This window comes from Rana temporaria, chromosome 6 (assembly GCF_905171775.1).
Source record: "Rana temporaria chromosome 6, aRanTem1.1, whole genome shotgun sequence".
NCBI lineage: Eukaryota > Metazoa > Chordata > Amphibia > Anura > Ranidae > Rana > Rana temporaria.
In genome coordinates this window covers 135,717,810-135,741,229 of record NC_053494.1, presented here as the reverse complement: position 1 = coordinate 135,741,229, position 23,420 = coordinate 135,717,810, and the positions used below count along the sequence as shown (strand labels likewise).

The 23,420-nt window shown below is 41.8% G+C and overlaps 1 protein-coding gene across 1 annotated transcript; it reads right to left on the bottom strand.

Annotated features, from left to right (window-relative positions):
- Window positions 1-388: 388 nt before the first annotated feature.
- LOC120943843 (leucine-rich repeat-containing protein 3-like) lies at window positions 389-22,803 on the bottom strand. The gene is made up of 2 exons (XM_040357412.1): window positions 22,253-22,803; window positions 389-2,550 (listed from the first exon to the last, which is right to left on the bottom strand). Exon 2 carries the CDS (start codon window positions 2,394-2,396, stop codon window positions 1,620-1,622), a length of 777 nt encoding a protein of 258 aa, XP_040213346.1. The 5' UTR covers window positions 2,397-2,550; window positions 22,253-22,803; the 3' UTR covers window positions 389-1,619.
- Between the last annotated feature and the right edge of the window lie 617 nt (window positions 22,804-23,420).

The window sequence follows — 23,420 nt, the reverse complement described above, 5'->3', positions numbered from 1 at the left end:
CGACGCGTTTCTGAGTGGTCAGGCAGCGTATGACGTGGCTGCCACACTCCTTTGTCAAGCTCCCCGCCTCCCCTTCCACATGCTTGACAAAGAAGTGCGGCAGCCACGTCATACGCTGCCTGACCACTCAGAAACGCGTCGCACACCCGGTGACGTCATCACCCTCCGCCTGCCATCCATCTGCGCTCCACGCCTCGGTTGAGGATTCTCCATCGCAGCCGGCCACTTTACATCAGCGGTGGAAGTTCTACCTCCCCACACAGCGCTGCAGCAGGACCCGGAAGACAGTGACGGCCGGATGACACCTCTCCCTCCTTGGAACACCCTGTACATGCCTACTTGTCAACTCTAAAATGTGAGTGACCATTACCTATGCTGTTTCATTGTTTTAAACTACTACACCCAGAGGCGCCTCTTCCTTTGTTGTTTTTGGCTAGTAAGTTAAGCTGGGAATTTTTCTTTGTTGTTGTTTGACATGTGTTGCCCTTCCACGTGCTCCTTGCTGTTAAGGCCAATTAAAGATTGGGGACGTTGTCGTTTGTTTGCACCATTTGGTGAGGGGACGCACTGGACACCTTCGCTGTTGTTGTGCTATTTTCTGAGGGCCAGTGCGCCCCTGTGCCTTTAAGGAGGAGTGGTCTCCCTCCAGGCATATCTGCCCTCAATCTATCCATTATTATACATGTGCTCCTACTATGGAGGCTCTCAAAATATATAGAGTTTGGACCACAGATAATATTGGGGTGCCTTGTCGTGGCATCTGCAGCTTACGCATTTATTTGCAAATGTGTGCAAACTAAACCCCTGGTTTTGGCGTGAACAGTTAGACAGGACAATTCGGTTTGTAGCAGGCTGGCTGGAAAGTTGAGCTGGGAATTTTTTTTCCTATTGACCTCATCTTACAACAGTACACAGTAGTGATGTGGAGGTAGCACTGAACACTGTGGGGGATGAAGGAGATCGACACTCCTGGGAATATAAATTTCCCAGAAGACTTCAGGACTTCAGTGGAGTGGATCTTGAGGGGATTACGTTGTAGCATTCTGGTGGCCCAGACAGTAAGAATAATAAGAATTCACAGTCTTTTTTTTTGCAGACAGAACAGTTTGGGATATTGTTTAAAGACAGAGTCATTTTAAAAACATGTTCTACTTGGTTCCTTTAGGTTAGTGAGCTTTGCTCCTTATCCTTGCATTGTGTCTATTAATGTATAATCAGCTTTTGAGTGCTTTTTAGGAGAAAAACTATTTTCGGAGTTAGCTGAGTTAGTTATGCAAAAAAAAATGCAAGAAGTCCAGTCTGAAAAATTTCAGCCAAACCGCACCATCCTTGAGGCCACTTCAGATTGTTCAACTTTCTCCTATCTTTCCAATAACCACACACCAAAAACTATATACCCAAACTACAGCATTTTGTCAAAACCGTCTACCAATTTTTGCTGTTTCCTTGTGCCTATTAACACCCATTCATTGATCCTGATGTAACCTATGTTTTAAAGGCGCTGCTCGGATCTGCTGTATTACTTGTAAGAAGTGCTTAATATATGGCCAGTTTGGTTTAATTTACCTCTACATTAACCAGCAACAAATCAGGTGTAATCATTTTTCTATAAGACATGTCTACAGCACAGTGCTGATAGTGTCAAAGTCTTTGGTTATCTGAGTGCTGGGCAATGACTTGAGATACTCCAAATGTCTCCTAGCATCTTCTTGGTTGTGTCTCACATAATAAACCACATACGTTATCACCATGGTGAACCAGCCAAACATAGTAATGAACATGGCTACATCGGTAGTTCTGTGATGGATATTACAAAAATTAACTCCAGAGTCTAGAACCTGTATCAGAGGTTTTCCCACATACTCCTCCTGTACTGAAGTTTGGCAGGAAATGTCATTAACTGTGTCAGGGTCCAAATTCAGTTCCCTCAACATCTCCTGAAGGCTACAGTCACAGTGCAATGGGTTGTTGGAGAGACGGATTTTGCCTTTCAGATTGGCCAAGGCTTCTTTAGGGATATTGTGAATCTGATTCCCAGACAGATCCAACAGCCGTAACCCATCAGCTAATCCTTTGAAAGCCGACAGCTCAATTTTCTCAATAGAGTTTTTTGAAAGATCTAACTCCTGTAACGAGGTGAGATCTTTAAAAGCATTGTTTGGTACCTGATGAATTCTGTTAGCATCTAGCTTTAAGGAGACAGTCTCCATTGGAAGGTCTATGGGTATCTCTTCCAGGTTTCTTGAACTGCACTGGACCACTATTCCTCCATTGTTGTCCGAGCACTGGCAGCTCTTGGGGCAAGGCGAAACAGCATGAAAGTGTATAAGTAGCAATAGGAGTCCTCTATGGAAAATAAATTCGGAACATCTGTGAGAATGATCAGTTAGATGCATCCTGGAAGGTTACACGTGCATTGTGTATAATATTACATCCCCACTGTTCATCTGTGTTAAGCCCACTTGTATCGTCTTTGAATACAGCTAAGCCACAGGCTCAACGGGATGTCTTCTGTCTGTAGGCACGAAGAATAACTGCCTCTGCTGGAGCCTGTAAAGTGAAAACAAAGTCAAGTTATCATTGTCTGAGTTTTTGTCAGTTTCAGTCTTTTTCTCACCAAAGAATAATATTTCACTTGTGCACCTTTCACCTTTCAATATTTCACTTGTGTCTCTCCACAGTAAAGAAGACATAAATGTCTAAATTCAATTGCAAATGTACTACTGCAGTAAACTATTTATTTGACAAATGCAGTGGTTTGGCCTGACAAGAAAACACGTACCTCCAGACATTTCTGTGGCCTTCACTTTTACTAATAGCACAGTGACAAAAGAAAACAAGTATGAATGCAAAAATGTTGACCTGTTGTAATGTACAAAGCTGTAAATGCCACAATAATAATAATGCTACAACCCATATTATTGGGAAAAGTCAGTCATTAAAGTGGTTGTAAACCCTTTTTGCTATTCTGGATATCTCCTAAACCTGCACGGTTACATCTGTTGTAACATCTGGTTACTCTTATATCAAGACATCGCTTGTATATCAAGGCAAAATGTATTAAAACATTTTGCTTGTCTTGCAAAACTCTCTCAAACCAAGTTACTCTCAAATCAAGGTTTTACTGTATTGCTTATTGCACAATAAACGATATAATAAACAAAACCATGGTAAAATTCAACCAAAAAACAAACCCTTTAAATAGAGAAGAAATGGTAGAGCAATTTCTCTCAAGCAGATTTTTCCTTTGATGTAGCTTACCGAGCCAAATTCTGTAAAGTGTTCATTATTACAGCAAAATGAGTTCCTTCAAAATCACTTTGCTCATTCCTACCATAGCCGCAATGCTGAGCCACTGAGTTCAATTGCACAATGAGAAGTCGGCAATGGCAGCCTCCATATTTAAAGCAGAGGTTCCGCGGTTTCTCGATTTTTTTAGTTGTATGTGCAATGCATAGTAACACACATCTAAATGTAGCACTCACTTGCTAGCCGCTTCTAATAGTTTTGCTTCGTTTTCCATGAAAAAGGAGAAGTTTTAAAATTTCATCCTGGCGTTTTCCATCTTGCTTGTGGGCATTGTGAAGCCCACAAGCAAAGACTTCCTGGAAGCGGTGATGCGCCCTTGTCACATGACCCACTTGTCGAGTCACGTGACCCCCGAGATAGCGCGAGAACCCTGTTATTGCAAGTACAGATCGTCTCCTGGGAATCTCGACACATAACTCCCAGGAGACATTGCGCACAGCTCCCGTCGGGGAAAAGGAGCGACACGCCCACTCCCGCGGGGAACAGTACCCGGAAGCTAGATGAAAACCATCAGAATCAAGGTAATAATTGACCTCCGGAAAAAAAAAATGGATTCTACATGTATTAATGCTGCAGTTCTTAGTAATATAAAGTTCATATTAACACCTAGCAATAGTAAAGGAACCGGGTACCAATTCATGCTATGTAATAGACTAATGCATTTCGGGTTTCCATTTTCTGCACATGCTTTAGAGAGCTGTAAAGATGAATAAGGGAGGGACTTAAGGACTTTTATGCAGCTGGGCTCTGTATTCTTAGACACACCATTCTATATATAGTTCCCTTTAACTCCAGCAGAAAATCTGTATAATACCAATTAAGGTCCCTTTGCTGTTTGCAGAGTTCTCTGGTCATTTGTATTCCGTCTGATTCTTAACAGAATTCTGTGTCTCTTACATCTGTACTGCTGCAACATCTCCTTAGATAAAGTCTGTGGTTGTTGCCCTGTGATGTGCGGCTTCTCTGAAATTCTGAGTCTGAAAGGAGCTTGTTTCATTAAAAAAAAAGGGAAAAAAGCTCTCTTGTCAGATGCTATTTAAACAAACTCATTATAAGCAGCAAAACAAGTTCCCATTCTATACCCTTTTATGTCTGCGATAGGAAATCCTGGAATAATAAACCTGGATTAGCTATAAAATTCATTATTTTATTATTTTATCCTAAAGTATAAATAACTTACAGGTGTGAATGAGAAACTCAACAAGGAGAATAATTATCAACATGGATGAATGTTCTCAAGATTTCAGTTTTATTAGAACACATACCCTGATTTGTAATAAAATCTTATCAAGTTGGGTTTTCCAAGTTGCATGTGAATATGAAATAGGAAAAGCATAATGTATTGTCAATGTATGTTATGTTATAAAACCTTGTTTCTTTGCATAGTTTGTTCTCAGACATTGAACACATATTTGCCAACCTATGCAGGCTCTGCTTCCTGCTCAGTAGCTCTGAAAAATGTATGTACCTTGCCAATCCCCATACTTCACCACCACAATATTTCACCTTGCCAATCCTCATACTTCACCACCACAATATGTCACCTTGCCAATCCTCCTACTTCACCACCACAATATTTCACCTTGCCAATCCCCATACTTCACCACCACAATATTTTACCTTGCCAATCCTCATACTTCACCACCACAATATTTCACCTTGCCAATCCTCCTACTTCACCACCACAATATTTCACCTTGCCAATCCTTATATTTCACCACCACAATATTTCACCTTGCCAATCCTCATACTTCACCACCACAATATTTCACCTTGCCAATCCTTATATTTCACCACCACAATATTTCACCTTGCCAATCCTCATACTTCACCACCACAATATGTCACCTTGCCAATCCTCATACTTCACCAGCACAATATTTCACCTTGCCAATCCTCATACTTCACCACCACAATATTTCACCTTGCCAATCCTAATATTTCACCACCACAATATTTCACCTTGCCAATCCTAATATTTCACCCCCACAATATTTCACCTTGCCAATCCTCCTACTTCACCACCACAATATTTCACCTTGCCAATCCTTATATGTCACCACCACAATATTTCACCTTGCCAATCCTCATACTTCATCACCACAATATTTCACCTTGCCAATCTTCATATTTCACCCCCAAACGATTTTACCTTGCCAATCCTCATATTTTACCACCACAATATTTCATCTAGCGAATCCTCACATTTTTTTTTTTTTTTTCCGCCTCAGAGAACTATCAGGATACTCAATCACTTTTGCGTTCAATTTACAGTCTCCTTTGTTCGCATCATGGTTGGAAATTTCTCTCTTTTTTTTTTTTTTTCCCCTTTTCTTATTCTTTATTTGTTATTGGAAAAATACTTTTTTTTTTTTTTCATGTTGACCAATGATATATGTCAATAAATATACAAAAGGAGATAAAGCAAAAAAAAAAAAAAATTCTTAAATACGTGAATAGATAGATTAGTGTCCCCTAGCCGAACAAACCCTCGTCCCACCCTCAAGCCACCCCCAACCCTTGATCCCGACCTCCCACCCTCCCCTATCTCCGGAATTCTGTCTCATATTGAATCACTCTTTGCCCGTTGACCTTCCTACACTATATCATCCTATCTATATACCTTGGTGTAAGTTTAAAATTAGCCCAATCCTGCCATTTCCGTTTAAATCCACCTTCTCCTTCCTCTCCCATGTACCTGAGCTGTTCAGCATAATATATATCGTTAATTCTGCAAAACCAGCTCTTTACTGTCGGGCTCATAGGGTCCTTCCATTGTTTGGGGATCAGACTCTTTGCTGCATCTAGTACGTGTGGAAGTAAGGTTCTCCTATACTGTTTGGTTGCTCACATTTTTTTTAACCTTCGTTTTTTCCCAGAAAATAATAAACTGCAGCCTTTAGTGTGACACACCTAAGAAATACTTCCTGGAGCCAGAGAACTTTAGCCTTCACTCCTAAACGATTTTACCTTGCCAAACCTAATATTTTACCACCACAATATTTCACCTTGCCAAATCTCCTACTTCACCACCACAATATTTCACCTTGCCAATCCTCCTACTTCACCACCACAATATTTCACCTTGCCAATCCTTATATTTCACCACCACAATATTTCACCTTGCCAATCCTCATACTTCATTTTGTTAGCTACAAAATAATACATGTTTGCTTTTGGGTTTAACATTGCTTTAACTTAAATGTAAAGTCTACTTTTTAATAATAGAGGTGAAGCTTACCTGATGCAAGCTGTGGTATGTCAGAAATGTATCCATGTTTAAGAGTTAGGACTCGTTCGCATATGCAGCTATACTGAGGAGGCGATATGTCACCACCCCACTATCTGATTTTCCCGCAAAATGCTGAACCACTGTGCTATCACTTGCGGTTGCAGGGCAGTTGTTGCACAGGCCTATTCACATTGCTGGGCCACATTCGGAGGCGGTGGCACATGTCAAAGCAAAGCATACAGCCCTAAGTGGGTACACCTTGCCAATCCTCATACTTCACCACCACAATATTTCACCTTGCCAATCTTCAAATTTCACCCCCAAACGATTTTACCTTGCCAATCCTCATATTTTACCACCACAATATTTCATCTAGCGAATCCTCACATTTTTTTTAACCCCTTTGTTTTTTCCCAGAAAATAATAAACTGCAGCCTTTAGTGTGACACACCTAAGAAATACTCCCTGGAGCCAGAGAACTTTAGCCTTCAGCATAAAGGGGTAAGGAGGATTTTCAGTAAGGAAGGGCTTGCTCACATGGGCGGCCGGGGGGCAGTATAAGTACTGCCCTCCTAAACAAATCAATGTACCCACTTAGGGCTGTATGCTTTGCTTTGACATGTGCCACCGCCTCCGAATGTGGCCCAGCAATGTGAATAGGCCTGTGCAACAACTGCCCTGCAACCGCAAGTGATAGCACAGTGGTTCAGCATTTTGCGGGAAAATCAGATAGTGGGGTGGTGACATATCGCCTCCTCAGTATAGCTGCATATGCGAACGAGTCCTAACTCTTAAACATGGATACATTTCTGACATACCACAGCTTGCATCAGGTAAGCTTCACCTCTATTATTAAAAAGTAGACTTTACATTTAAGTTAAAGCAATGTTAAACTCAAAAGCAAACATGTATTATTTTGTAGCTAACCAATTCCAATGTGATGCATTAGATTTCGTTTTTAGGCTTTCTTTCTTCTATTTTCATCTGTTGTTCCAGCCAGTAAATCTGTTGTTTTTCAAAAGCTCAAGCTCTCCAGCAGAATGTATCAGTTCACATGGATGAGACAAACCACTTAACACTGGCAGGTTTGATTAAAATGATCAGCTTTTATTTATTCACGCAAAACATTTATTTAAAAAGAAAAAATTTAACTGTTTGCTGTAACTGATTATGCATAATGAGCCGGAGCTTGGTCTTAATTAGTTTAGGTACTCACTAATCAAGAACGCGGTGACGTACAACACTGCATCAAGCCGAGAAAATTAAGTTCAATGCTTCTGAGCATGTGTCGAAATGGTTTCCGAGCATGCGTCGGAATTTTGCGCGTTGGAATTGCTACAGACGATCAGATTTTTTCCGTCTGAAAATTTGAGAACCAGCTCTCAATCTTTTGTTTGCGGAAATTCCGACAGCAAAAGTCCGGTGGAGCATACACACGGTCGGAATTTCCGTTCAAAAGCTCACATCGGACTTTTGCTGTCAAAATTTCCGATCATGTGTACGGGGCATTACTCTCCAAAAATCCAGGTGAGAGGCATCAGCAGGGACTGATCTGTGTTATAGAGGATTTACAAGCTTCAAACTTTTTCATCTAGTCGATGTGCATTTTCAATCAAAACAACAGAATCCACACACAATAGAATAACCATAACTTCCTTTCCAATCGATTAGGACCAAGTTTAGCTCAGATTTAATCAAACTGAGTAGATCGGCTATTTTGAGTTGATTGGCCAGGATGGAAAATTATCAATTAATTTGATCTCAAAGATTTTCAGCACTGAGATAATTTGTTCATGAAAACAACCATATTCTGATAGATCAGATTATCAAAATATATGGTGGAAACAGAGGGCAATCCACAATATTCCCTTCACCTTTTTAAAATAACAGAGAATAATCTACCGCATACTATTACTTTAAACCAACACATTTGGCAGGTGATTGTATTTACACCACAACAGGTACTTTTGGAACTCCCAGAAAAAAAAAAAAAAATAATGCTGAGATCCTCAACTATTAGTTTACTTACACAAAAATTTTATCCAACAACTCCAATAACCACTTGCCGCCCGCCAATGACAGATTGACGTTGGCAAAGTGGTTTCAATAACCTGACTGGATGTCATATGACGTCCTCAGGATATTGAGCCGTTGCGCGCCCCTGGGGGCGCGCATCGCGGCGATCGTTGTTGCAGGGTGTCAGTCTGACACCCCGCAACACCGATCTAGGTAAAGAGACTCCAACGGAGACTCTTTACCACATGATTAGCCGTGTCCAATCACGGCTGATCACGATGTAAACAGGAAAAGCCGGTAATCGGCTTTTCCTCACTTGCGTCTGTCAGACGTGAGTAGAGGAGAGCCAATCGGCTGCTCCTCTGACGGGGGGTTTGCGCTGATCGATTATCAGCGCAGCCCCTTCCCCCACTGGACCACCAGGGATGCCACTAGACCACCAGGGATGCCCACCACAGATGCCACCAGGGATGCCCACCTAGACCACCAGGGATGACAAACACAAAAAAAGGATGCCAATCAGTGCCCACAATGGATGCCAATCAGTGCCCACAATAAGCATCACTGATTGGCAGGCATTGTTTGGTACTGATTGGCATCCTTTAGTACAACACATACATTAGTGCAACACATTAAAGTGCCCATCTATGCTGCCTATCAGTGCCCATCCATGCCGCCTATCCGTGCCCATCCATGCCGCCTATCCGTTTCCATCCGTGTCGCCTATCCGTGCCCATCCATGCCGCCTATCCGTGCCCATCCATGCTGCCTACCTGTGCCCATCCATGCTGCCTATCTGTGCCCATCTGTGTCGCCTATATGTGCCCATCCGTGTCGCCTATCTGTGCCCATCTGTGCCGCCTATCAGTGCCGCATATTAGTGCCCATCATCAGTGCCCATCAATGCCACCACATCAGTGCCACCTCATCGGTGCCCATCAGTGCCACCTTATCAGTGCCCGTCAGTGCAGTACCATCAGTGCCCATCAGTAAAGGAGAAAACGTACTTATTTACAATGTTTTATAACAGAAACAAATACAAACTTTTTTCTTTCTAAATTTTCGGTCATTTTTTTTTACAGAAAATAAAAATCCCAGAGGTGATCAAATACCACCAAAAGAAAGCTCTATTTGTGGGAACAAAATGATAAAAATTTAGTTTGGGTACAGTGTAGCACGACCGCGCAATTGTCATTCAAAGTGCAACAGCGCTGAAAGCTGAAAATTAGTCTGGGCTACACAAGTGCTAATTGTTTTTCAATTATTCCATGTGTCTATTGCTTCCTAAAGCCCTGTACACATGATCAGTCCATCTGATGACAACGGTCCGAAGGACCGTTGTCATCGGTTAACCGATGAAGCTGACTGATGGTCTGATGTGCCTACACACCATAGGTTAACTAACCGATCGGGTCAGAACGCGGTGACATAAAACACAACGACGTGCAGAAAAAAACGAAGTTCAATGTTTCCAAGCATGCGTCGACTTGATTCTGAGCATGCGCGGGTTTTTAACCGATGCTTTTGCATACTAACCATCGGTTTTGACCTATCGGTTAGGCGTCCATCGGTTCAATTTTAAAGCAAGTTCTCTTTTTTTTGACCGAAGGATAACTGACCGATGGGGCCCATACACCATCTGTTTGGACCGATGAAACGGTGCTTCAGTCCGTTTCCATCGGTTTTGACCGACCGTGTGTACGCGGTCTAAGGGATTTGTTGGCATATGCAAAGACAAACAACAATAATGTCCACTGATGGAATCAAGGAAGTGGACAATAGGACTTTAACCTCCTTGGCGGTATTCCCGAGTGAGGCTCGGGGTGAAATTTCAGTACCATTAGCGGTAACCCCGAGCCACACTCGGATTGCATTGCTGGATCCTGGAAGAGGGTACTTACCTTGTTCCTGGAATCCTGTGATGTACTCCCACTGTGTATGGCAGCCGGATCTTCCGCCCAATGCTCTGTGTTTTCTGGCTTCCCTTCCCTGCGAGCGTCGTGACGCAGAGGTGTGGAACCGGCGGCAAATTCAAAAAGTATAAACCACAACACACATAATACATTGTAATCTTATTGGATTACATTACTGTATAAAATAATTTGACCTCGGTTTGCATCCCAGTGCTTTGTCCAGTGCCCTTGCCTGCAGTTTTACTGTACTTTTTGCCTGGAAACGACTATGGCATCAAAAAAGTGGTTTATGACCTGCTGGAAAACAGCGTTAGCGATACAGAATCACTTGCAGAATTGAGTCATCAGACACAGAAAGTGATTTCAGCGATGATCATGCGACTAACCTCAGTGGTGTGCAGACTTGGTGCTATATTGTCTGTGGTACGGCTTACGCAGCGCCCCCAAAATTCCCATTTACTGGAGAACCTGGTATTAAAGTGGATGTTGAAGAAGACAACCCCTTGGCATGCCTTCAACTATTTTTGACCGATGAGGTTATTGAAAAAATAGTTACCGGTGTACCAGGAGCAACAAGCTGCTACGCATCAGAGGTTTTCATGGAGAAGAACGTGGGAACCAGTGACCAAGGAGGACATTTGGAAATGTCTGGGTCTAATAATTCTTCAGGGAGTGGTGGGAAAACCCCTGCAGAAGTACAAATATCCCTGATAATGAAGTATTTGCACTTTGAAAATAATAAAGAATTTGATGAAACTACTCATCCAGCACCAAAACTCAAGAAGATTTGGGAGGTATATCAAATGATTCAGAAACATTTCCAACAGATCTATGTGCCAGATAGAGACATCTGCATAGACAAAAGTCTAATGGCCTACAAGGGAAGGCTCAGCTGGATACAATATATGGCATCAAAGAGAGCACAATTTGGCATAAAATTCTTCATTCTATGTGAATCGAGCACTGGTTACATTTGGAATTCCGTCCTATACACTGGGAAAATAACCAAATTCAACCAAAAATACAGTAATTATGGAATGGCAACATCTTCAGTTCTTTTATTGATTAAGCCTTTGCTAAATCAGGGCTACTGTGTAACTTCAGAAAATGTTTACACATCTCCTGAACTCTATGAGTTCCTTCTACAGAACAAAACAGATCCCTATGGAACCGTTAGGGCTAACCTGCGTGACATGCCGCCAATCTTTGGCAATAAAAAGCTCAAGACAGGAGAAATGGTTGCCTGGCAGAAAGGCAAAATGATGGCACTGAGATGGCGTGACAAAAAAGATGTGTGCATAATGAGTACAATTCATAACACATACACTGTCATGGTACACACAAAAGGTGGGAAAGACATCATGAAACCACAAGTGGTGATAGACTACAACAACACCATGGGAGGTGTTGACAGAGCTGACCAGGCCATGAAATTTTATCCAGCATTGAGAAAACAACAAAAAAATATTACAAGAAGATCTTCAGGCATCTTCTTGAACAATGCTTGTGGAATGCCTTCATTCTGCCAAAAAAAAAAAGAGTGACAAGCCTATGGTTCAAGCTGACTTTGTTTGGAAAGTTGCTGAACTGATTTTTCTGAACCACCAAAGACCAATGGCTGTAAATAGAGCTGGACGTAGTGCTGATGGCGTTGTCAATCCGAAACGCCTGACTGGTCGTCACTTCATGGACCACATCCCACCAACTGAAAAGAAGTCAGCACCCACAAGGATGTGTGTGGTTTGTTGCTCTAAGGCCCCATACACACGATAGAATCCATCCGCTGAAAAATCCCAGCGAATGGGTTTCAGCGGATAGATCCTATGGTGTGTACACTCCAGCGGATCTGTTTCCGCGGATATTTATCCCCTGGGATGGATTTCCAGCGGATAAATATTTGATGACATGCTATCAAATCTATCTGCTGGAATCCATCCCAACGGATGGATCCGCTGGTCTGTATAGACTCACCGGATCCATCCGTCCGAAGGGATCCCCCGCATGCGTCGTAATGATTCGACGCATGCGTGGAATTCCTTATATGACAGCGTCGTGCACGTCGCCGCGTCATAATCGCGGCGACGGCGCGACACGTCATCGCCAGAGGATTTCGGCGCGGATTTCCATGCGATGGTGAGTACACTCCATCGCATGGAAATCCGCGGAAATCCTTGAGAGGATTTATCCGTGGAAACGGTCCGCTGGACCGTATCCGCGGATAAATCCTCCCGTGTGTATGGGGCCTAAGCGTGATGACACTGGAAGGAAAATCCAAAAGGAAACCAGGTTCTATTGTCCGGATTGTGACGTCGGACTTTGTGCAGTCCCATGTTTCAAAATTTACCATACCCGGCATGTTTACTGAAGCAATATGACTAGTAATATTGCACCCTTGTTTGGCCCCAAAAAAATCTGTGTTTTTGATTTAAATATATTATTGACTAAAATGTATTGAATAAAAAGTATTATTATTATTTGTTATTATTTATAGTTATATATTATATTACAATTTAAGATTTTGTGTTTCAAACTTTATCATACCCGAGATTTCTACTAGACTCTGTTTTGGACAGATTTAAGTGAGTAATTCCTAAGAATTACAGGCCTACAATATAAAATGCCAAATTTCCATGCAAAATAATTTTACCGCTTTCAGCATAAAAAATCTGACATAATCATACCGCCAGGGAGGTAAGGGCAGGGCCGGATTAACAAGGGGGCTGATGGAGCTGCAGCTCCAGGCCCCTTTCTCAAGATAGGCCCATTTGCCCAAAAAGAAAAAAAATTCTGAAAAAAAAAAAAAAAAAAAAGATCGACTTCGGGGGTTGTAGCTCGACGACCAGAGGTCACAGAAACCCCACATTTGGGGGGTAGGCAGGGGAAGACCTACCCCACAACTGGTGAAAATACGGGACGGCTATCATTTATGGTTCCGGAGATACGGGCCTGCTTGCACAGCCTGTCAGAAGCTACATTCATAGTGGCCAATATAAATACAAGCTGACACACTGCAGCAAACTGATAGGATCACAGGGCTTATAATAATTATTTGTATATTACTCATGGTAATTAACCCCTTGCCACCCAGGCCGATTCTGACACTTCTCTACTACATGTAAAAATCATAATTAGTTTTTTGCTAGAAAATTACTCTTTGGTGGTCTTTGCACGTTTTATGTTGCACGGTATAGAGCTGCACGATTCTGGCTAAAATGAGAATTGCAATTGCGGTGTAACATCATCTTTCACATTTAAAAAAAGGGCTAACTTCACTGTTTTGTTTTTATGGTTTTTATTATTCATTGAAGTGGGCAAATGCAGTGTGACATAAAATATTGCAGCAATTGCCATTGTATTCCCTAGAGTCTCTGCTAAAATATATATAATGTTTGGCGGTTCCAAGTAATTTTCTAGCAAATAATATTGCTTTTTAATTTAAAGCGGAGGTTCACCCTCAAAATGAACTTTCCAGCATCCTTAAAGTGGAAGTAAACCCATCAATTTAACAGTTTGAAAAAGCAGTTACATTCCTGGCATGCCGGAAATGCTAACTGTCACATTGGTTGTGCTCTCAACCAAACTGTCAAACCATCCAATGGCTGGTGTCATAACTGATCACATGTGCAGCATCATGGCAGTTGAAGATTAAACAGAAGCCAAGACGCGCCTTAGCAGCCGTCAATCAACTACTCTTCGCTTAGAAACGCCCATTCCCCGCAGGATTCCCCGCTCGGAGCCGGAAAACAAGAGCTCATATAACGATAAGTACAAGTAAAACAAAAAAAAACCAACATACTGCAGATGTTAGCAGTATGCTACAGCTAATGTCAAAAAGTGTATTTTTGGGTGAACCTCCGCTTTAAGAAACAAGTGTTGGACTTTAAGTGGTTAAATTCCCCACATTTACACACAGAAGTTTGATCTAAGAAGGAAGTTAGTTACAATGGTTCATTTTGTTTACAAACTTGGCAGACTGCCCAGATTTTTTCTTTACACACAGAAGTTTATCCCTTTGATCTAAGAAGGAAGGTTAGTTACAATGTTTCCTGTTAAAAACTTGGCAGACTGCACAGGTATTTTCTTTTGATAGCTGAAAGTCTCTCCACTTGTTATATGAAAGAATCAGCAAACTCTGCATTGGAGATCGTCAGGGGGGTTGAATCGAGATCACGATTTTTTTAACGATTAATTGTGCAGCTCTAGCACGGTATTTGCGCAGCAATTTTTCAAATTCTTTTGGAAAAAACTGTTTCATTCATTAAAAAAAACTCTAGTTAGTTAGTTAGCACGTTTTTTTTTGGTATCCTAAGCGATGCTTGAAATTTTTTTTAGGTTACATGTTTAGAGTTACAGAGGTGGTCTAGTACTAGAATTATTGTTCTCGCTGTAACGATCATGGTGTATGTAACCTGTGTGTATCTGGCTCTGATACTACCGGTGCCTACCTAGCCACTGACTAGTATCTCTCCCCAGCCTGTCCTCACACACCCTCTCACCTGCTGACCTGTGGATGGGGGAATCACTCCTGCAGTGTTATTGTGTTCTGCCAGTGAATACAATGATCAGTGTTGCTAACTATAGCTGGCAGCACTGATTGTTTTGGGAAAAACCTAACAGGCTGGTTGTACTCAAGTCGATTAATAGATTGACTTGTGTAAAACCAGCTAGCCCATACATAGATCGACTATAGCTGGTCTCTGCATAATTGGCGTAATTTCAATCCATGTATGTACCGCTTAACCACTACGCAGTCCCTAAATATCCTTCCACTCCTGTACATAGTGCTCACTGTCATACTCTCCACACTCCTCTCCTGAACATAGTGCCCACTGTCATACTCTCCACACTTCTCTCCTATACATAGTGCCCACTGTCAAACCCTACACACTCCTCTCCTGTACATAGTGCCCACTGTCATACCCTCCACACTCCTCTCCTATACAGAGCGCCCACTGTCATACCCTTCACACTCCTCTCCTTTACATAGTGCCTGCTGTCATACACTTCTCTCCTGTACATAGTGCCCACTGTCGCACCCTCCACACTCCTCTCCTGTACATACTGCTCACTGGCATACCCTCCACACTCCTCTCCTATACATAGTGCCCACTGTCATACCCTCCACACTCCTCTCCTATACATAGCGTTCACTGTCATACCCTCCACACTCCTCTCCTATACATAGTGCCCACTATCATACTGTCCACATTCCTCTCCTGTACATACTGCCCACTGTCATACCCTCCACACTTCTCTTCCTGTACATACTGCCCATTGTCATACCCTTCACACTCCTCTCCTGTACATAGTGCTTTTGCCGTACCTTTTGCACTCCTCTCCTGTACATAGTGCCCACTGTTAGACCCTCTACATTCCTCTCCCTCACCTGCACATACTTCCCACATTTATACCGTCCATACTCCTCCCCTATGTCGCTTACCCACAAAAACAGTTCTTTAAAATTATACTGAATACCCTCAATGTTACCAGCTCTAAAATGGCGACACTTTTGATAGTTCAACTAAAGGAAATCTCAGTTCTCATATTTGTTCTGCCACATTATTAGTACTCATTTAATTTTGTGATTACTTACTACTATGATGTATAGAGGAACATAGGGGATCTCAGCTACTCTAAATATAGCACTTATATAAAAAAGTGTCCCTGAAAATATTTTTTAAATGTTGGCAACTGTGCACTTAGGCACTGCCCAAGGTCCACTGGGTCAGTAGGGGCCACATGAGAGGCTCCTGGGATCCTGTGATATTAAAGTGGTAGTAAACTTTCCTGACATTACTACTTTTTAGAGGCCCTGGGGTAGGTTATGCCACAACGTACAATTATGCACAGCATATTAGCACATTAGTGTACACTTAAATTTTCAGACTGAGCCCTCCAGTGCTGCGCTGTGATGAATCAGGCGGGGCCCGGGCACTTCCATATTCACCCGGTCTTCCTTCTGGGTTTTGTGCCTTTGGTCACTTGCCTTGGCCGGGCTGCGTTCATGTCATTCCCACGCATTTATTTATTATTTATAAAAGGCCCCACCAAAATCCTCAGCACCAGGCCCATGATGTTCTTAATCTGGCCCTGGGTAAGGGAAATTATGTATAAGGTTGGAGGAACTGGACATTACCAGCCCTGGAGCTAACACCACCTTTGACAGAGTCATAGCCAATAACAAAGAACAATGTCAATATGGATGTCAAGAATTGAGAATTGGGAGATCAATCTTATACTGGGAAAAGAACACACATATTGGAAAGAAACTAAATAACCTAAACAGCCTATGACAAAATATGGACAATAGAAAGCTCTCATTGAGACATAAGACCTAGAAGTTCCCGGTATTCACCGGAACCTCTGGATTTGAATTTGAGGGTGATTTTGAGCCTCTGAGGGTGAATTTGAGCTAAGAAGAATAAATATGGAGCACTGGCAAGGCATATGCAGGCCAGAGATAAAGCAATAAAGACAATTACTGTGTTAATAAATACTAGAGCTAAAGAGAAGAGCTGATGCAGATAGGCAGATAGGAATGGGTAAGATAAAACAATCGCTAATAATCAGATCACTTTAACTGGACAATCAGAACAAAGCAGGTATGAGCTACAGTAAGACTTTTTGACAGAGAAACCAAATACATCAGAAAGCAGACTTGGGTCAGAAGGTGAAGCCAAAATATCAAGTCAACTGAGGAAATACCAATATGAGAAATGCTCACAGGGTCAGAAGTCAGACTTACAGCTAAAGCTGGACCAGACGTCTCACCCAACAAGAGTTGTAAATTACCTTTGTGAGTGTGTGTGTGTGTGTGGGGGGGGGGGGGGGGGGTTGCAGGATAGGGCTAACCACAAAACATGAATACCACAGTGGAGTCTCTATGGAAATAAAAGGCAAATATAGATAGGGCAGGCAGAATACAAAATTGCCCACAGGAGGGAGTAAGCAGAAAAGGGTAGAGACCCAGGCTAAGAGTCACAAAAAATACAGCCAATAGATGGAAAACTAAGTGCAAACTGTATAGGAAGGAAATACCTAGAGAAAGCAAGATTGAATATAGATTGATTGCTGTAATTGTATTTGTAGTACAAAAGAAAAAAAAACACAGCTAAGGTCACAGGTATTCAGGTCCAAATGGGAATGTTTCATATTTATGGCTTGATTTTCTAAGTAATGTTGACCTTACTCCTGCCCCAAGAGCTTCCATTCAATTCCAAGGTTGAGCATTGTAAATAAAAACAGAATACTTTTAATAAAACTCGTCTAAAAATGACAATACATCTGTGAATTGCCGTATTTCATATCCACTTATTACCTTGACACACATCAACATGTCATCATATACAAATCTTCACTTTCATTCACAATGTAATTTGCACGGATGTACATGCAAAAATCTGGATGTCAGCAAGACACTTTAATAGATAATGGGGTTGATTTACAAAAACTGGAGATTGCAAAATCTGGTGCAGATCTACATAGAAATCAATCAACCAGGTTTTATTGTCAAAGCCTAAATGGGCAAGCTGAAGTTAGAAGCCGATTGGCTACCATGCACAGCTGCACCAGATTCTTAGAAAATCTACTCTGATATATACTTGCAAATGGGTTGCAAATTGCAAAATGATGTGTGCTGAATGAGCTAAAGTACTTGTGCTGAAATCATAAAGTACCACATTTATGATAACCCTATTTCACCTTGAACTATAGAGAAATCCTCTTCAAAGCACTGCTGGAGCCTTTTGAAGATCAATTGCAAATACTGAGGCCTTGTACACACGACCGAGAAACTCGACGGGCGAAACACATCGTTTTGCTTGTCGAGTTCCTTGTGCAGCCGTCGAGAAACTTGACAAGCCAATTTTCTCCATTCCCGTCAAGGAAATAGAGAACATGCTCTCTTTTTGAGTTTCTCGACAGTTTCCTCGACGAAAGTGTACACACGACCGGTTTCCTCGGCAAAAAAATATCTCCCAGCAAGTTTCTTGCTGGTTTTTGCCGAGGAACTCGGTCGTGTGTACGAGGCCTGACTCTCTGAAAGTTGTTTTTTGTATAGGCTGATGAATAACCCCACCCACCCTCCTCGTTACACTGCTTGGGTCTTACAATTGGTTGATCAGGCGCAGGAGGAGGAGCAGGTGATGTGACTATAATCCTCATATTCCAGAAGAGAAGCTTTTTTAGAGGGTTTTGGTAGGGCTTTGAAGAGGGTTCCTTATTAGAAAAAGAAAAAAATCTGGTATTTTATTGTTCATGATATACAGCTCCATGCTAAAGCCCCATACACACTATAAGTTTTCCTGCATGTTTTTGTCTTCAGGTTTACCAAAACCATCTAATATGAGGTCAAACCTCAAGAGTTTTTAATTTGTATGCAATCAGGCAGGCCCTTGCACTACATGGTTTTGGAAAACCTGGAGAGAAAAACCTGCAAGAAAACTGATAGTGTGTATGGGGCTTTAGGGCTTTGAACCTTTGAGACAGGAAAGGTTCATTTTAACCACTTAACCCCCGGACCATATTGCTGGTCAAAGACCAGAGCACTTTTTGCGATTCGGCACTGCGTCGCTTTAACTGACAATTGCGTGGTCGTGCGACGTGGCTCCCAAACAAAATTGGCATCCTTTTTTTAATATTTTCTTTTTACTAGTAATTGCGGCGATCAGCGATTTTTTTCAGTATTGCGACATTATGGCGGACACTTCGGACACTTTTGACACATTTTTGGGACCATTGGCATTTTTATAGCGATCAGTGCTATAAAAATGAATTGGATTACTATAAAAATGCCACTGGCAGTGAAGGGGTTAACACTAGGGGGCGGGGAAAGGGTTAAGTATGTTCCCTGGGTGTGTTCTAACTGTAGGGGGGGTGGACTGACATGGGGAAATGACTGATCTGTTCATACATTGTATTGTTCATACACAGGCCCCTAGTGGCCTGTGCGAGAGCCGACGTATAGCTACGTGCTCTCTCGCCTGGGAGCCGACCTGCCGCCGTAAAACGACGGCGACTGGTCGGCAACCAGTTAAAGTAAACCTTAGACAATGCTGGATGATAAATAAATTACTTTTACTCCCTCCTCTCCCAGATGCACATATTTAACTTCTGTTTTCTCTCCCATCCCTCTGATAGACCTCAAGAACTGAAGATAAGAAGCACAGAGGGGGGTTTACTAAAACTGGAGCATACAGAATCTGGTGTAGCTGTGTACAGTAACCAATCAGCTTCTAACTTCAGGTTGTTCAATTAAAGGGGTTGTAAAGTCCCAAGGTTTTTCTCCTTAACACATTCTATGCATTAAGGTGAAAAATCTTCTGTGCTGCAGCTGCCTGCAGAGCCACCCTTTTTCTTCCATCGACAAGCACAAGCCCAGTGGCTCCAGCCGCTGCCTTCGGGTCCTCATTGAATAGATTGATAGCAGCAGGAGCCATTGGCTCCCACTGTTGTCAATCAAATCCAGTGACATGATAGCGGGGGGCGGGTCGAGTCCTGATGTCTGTGTCAATGGATGCAGCAGCGAGGCTCGTGAGCATGTTGCCCCATGGAAAGCTGCTCTCCTTGGGGGGCACCAGATGCAGAGGAGGGGCCAGGATCAATGCTGCTGTGTGCAAAACCCTTGCACAAAGCAGGTATGTATAACATGTTTGTTATTTTAAAGGAAAAAATAATTAACTTTTACAATCACTTTAAGCTTTGACAATAAAACCTAGAAGCTTAATCATCACTATGCACAGCTGCACCAGATTCTGTGAGCACCAGTTTTAGTAAATCTTCCCCACTGTGTAAGCTCTAAGTCAGCATTTGGAGATCAAACAGAGGTAAAAACTCTTTCCATGCACTTGTATAACAGCTCTGATTGTATATGGAGGTAAACATCAAGCCCCAGCACTCATGTAAAGTAGTCTTTTGAATCACATTTCCCTATACCTAGAAGTACTGGGTATTTGTAAATGCCCTCCTCATCTGCCCTTCACTGCTTCTTATGATTACTTTACCTTTGATTCCTCATCTCCCTGTTCACTCACCATGGCAAAACACACTTTAAACATACTATACACCTCATATCTCCCAACTTTTTGATATGAGAACATGGGAAATGTATTATCAAAAATATGTAGGCATAGGTCACACCCCTGCCACGCCCCCCTAAAGAAGGATTATACAAAAAAAATGCTTAGTTAAACCCACAAGTGTTTTTTTTTTTTTCTCACAAATGTAGCAATTTAGAAATTGGCTGAAATGTTTAGCACTGGGAAACACTGCATTATTTATACAATTATATAGATCAGACTGAAATAAGGGACAAGGAAGCAGGGAAAAAGGGACAGAGGGACTTTGTTTCAAATCAGGGACAGTCCCTCGAAATCAGGGACAGTTGGGAGCTATGCATAAGTATATGAACTCTAATCAATTTGTACATTTGAAATAAATACCAGTCACCTAGATTGAATTTAAATTGTCCCCCATCAGCAACTACCCCACCCCATGTCTGCTCTATTTAAAATAACATGCTTACACAACTTTTAAAGTTCACAACTCTTTGATTCATATTTTAATTAAAAGGAAACAGTACTTGGAAACATACTGACAGTTTGAACTGCCCTACTTATTATATTATGCACACATAGCAACTGCTGGATTTACCAATTGCTATGTAATTAGAACGATGGCTTGGACATTCCTCCATGAAATTCTTAACAAATTTAGGCCAAATTGAGTTAACTTTTATATAAAGATGTGTTTGTAACTTTAGATCAAGTGCACACACGCCTAAAGCTTCATGATAAAGCAATTTAATTTTTTTTACCAAATTTTGAAATAACGGAAAACCTTACTTTTCAAACAAATAATTTGTGTTTACATTTAGCCAATTCTTTTGTACACAATGTAATTTAAATAGGGACTCTTACAAATTCCCCTAAAAGGGAAAACGATTGATGGTGGATACTATAGCATGAAGTGACAGCTTTATGACCTGCCTGTTTTTGTTTACTGTAAATTGGGAAACCATTTTATGGCTATGGCAAGCTTCAGACTTGGTAGACAAAAAGATCAAAAGGAAATGAAACCTTGACCAGTCAATATTGTCATTGATCATCTGTGTTACGTATATTTATACTCCTCTTGTCTTGTACATCGTAACCAGGAACATTTGTATCACCCAAGCATTGCTGTTTATTGATTAGGCTAGAAAAAATGATGAGACACAGGCAAAACTCAACCTTAACTCCATTATTCTCTCATGCTCGTAGCTAGCTTAATATCAAGACCATTTTATAAAAAATAAAAAAAATGTAAATTGTAGTTGGAAAATACTTTGTATCAGGTCAAATCATGGACATAGTAATTTGTGCACCAATATATATATATACCATATTTTTTTAGTGTGTATAAAAATAATTATTTATCCTATTTACACCAAATTATAAAAATGTATACTGCCAGGGCTAGAACCCCCATGTGGAAATCCTGAACTTGATTCCTGATAACAAACATATGCAAATACTCTGGCAGATGTCTGAATGCAAGTAATTCATTGCAATGCATCTTCTGAACAGCTACATTCACAATAAAGCACTAAATCCTGAAAAAATATTTTAAAGCACGTCTGTATTCCACTAAAGGGATAGGACCACAACAAAATAAATCGATTTGGATTCCAATATACAGCATAATGAAACACTTTAAAGAACATCGCACATTGGTTTGATGCATTTAGATATACCCGATTCACACAAAAACAAATAAAGAGACATTTGCAAGTCAACCCACTTACCGATCGCGTGTTTTGAGGGTGGTGTTGTTGATCTGTAACTTCAGAGTGGGCTACCCCCATACGATGACGGTTTCATTCACAAAGTCCCCAGTCTATTGCTGAACATTAAGAATGAAAATCATCAGCACTTTAAGTCTGACTTGCCAATTGTTCCAGCATGAACCAAGAAATTACAATGGGAATTCTATGTCCCAATATAACAAGAGCGACACAGGCAGCTGGATTCTGATGCTAAACATGTCCAAGGGAGTCACATTCACCATGTGGATAAGCAGCTATTTAACATCACAGCTTGCTACGGCTGTGTCAAAACTGCTGGGTAAAATAGAATGACAATGGAAAATAAAAATGTGCTTAGCCAGCTAACACACAGGATTGTGGCACGGCTGCTCTGTTCAAGTTTTTCCTGCAGAGTGTCTGGGTGTAGCACAGCAGGAGAGGGACAGGGGCAGCCCTCCTCTGGTCAGCACTTGTTGCTATTTCCAGAGCTCACACAATCTATTCTCTTTTGCCTGGAACATCAATGCAAACACAAACCAATCAGACTTCCCAGGGGCAGCAACTGGATCGTGTCTCTTCCCAGTCAGAGGAATTATACCTAAAAAGCCTTTTCGGTTGCAGGCAAACTGCTCACAGCACGGTGACACACTGTAACACTTACCTAATGCAATCTCATGGGACTTACTAGGTAGAGGATGAGCAAATCCTTAAATAAATATTCAATATGCACTGGAAGTCATATGAAAATTTCAAGACGTTGTTAAATATTAGCTTTGCACTAATACATTGAAATATTATTACAATGCATTATTATTTTACAGGATTTATATAGCACCTGCAGTTTGCACGGCGCTTTACAAGATAAAGAGACAGCACAGTTACTATCAGTGGGGGCTGGTGGGGTTTTTTCTTTGGGGGGGGCATCAATTAACCACCTCCCTGCGGGGGCAGCAAACAACCACCCCCCGTGGGGGCAGCAAACAACCACCCCCCGTAGGGGCAGCAAACACCCACCCCCGTAGGGGCAGCAAACAACCACCCCCCGTAGGGGGGAGCAAACAAAGACCCCCGTGGGGGCAGCAAACAACCACCCCCCTTCAGGTGCAGCAAACAACCACCCCCTGTGGGGGCAGCAAACAACCACCCCCCGTGGGGGCAGCAAACAACC

What these genes read in the sequence shown, in the direction of transcription:
- LOC120943843 (XM_040357412.1), bottom strand. Translation starts at nt 2,396, where the DNA reads ATGCATCTAACTGATCATTCTCACAGATGTTCCGAATTTATTTTCCAT.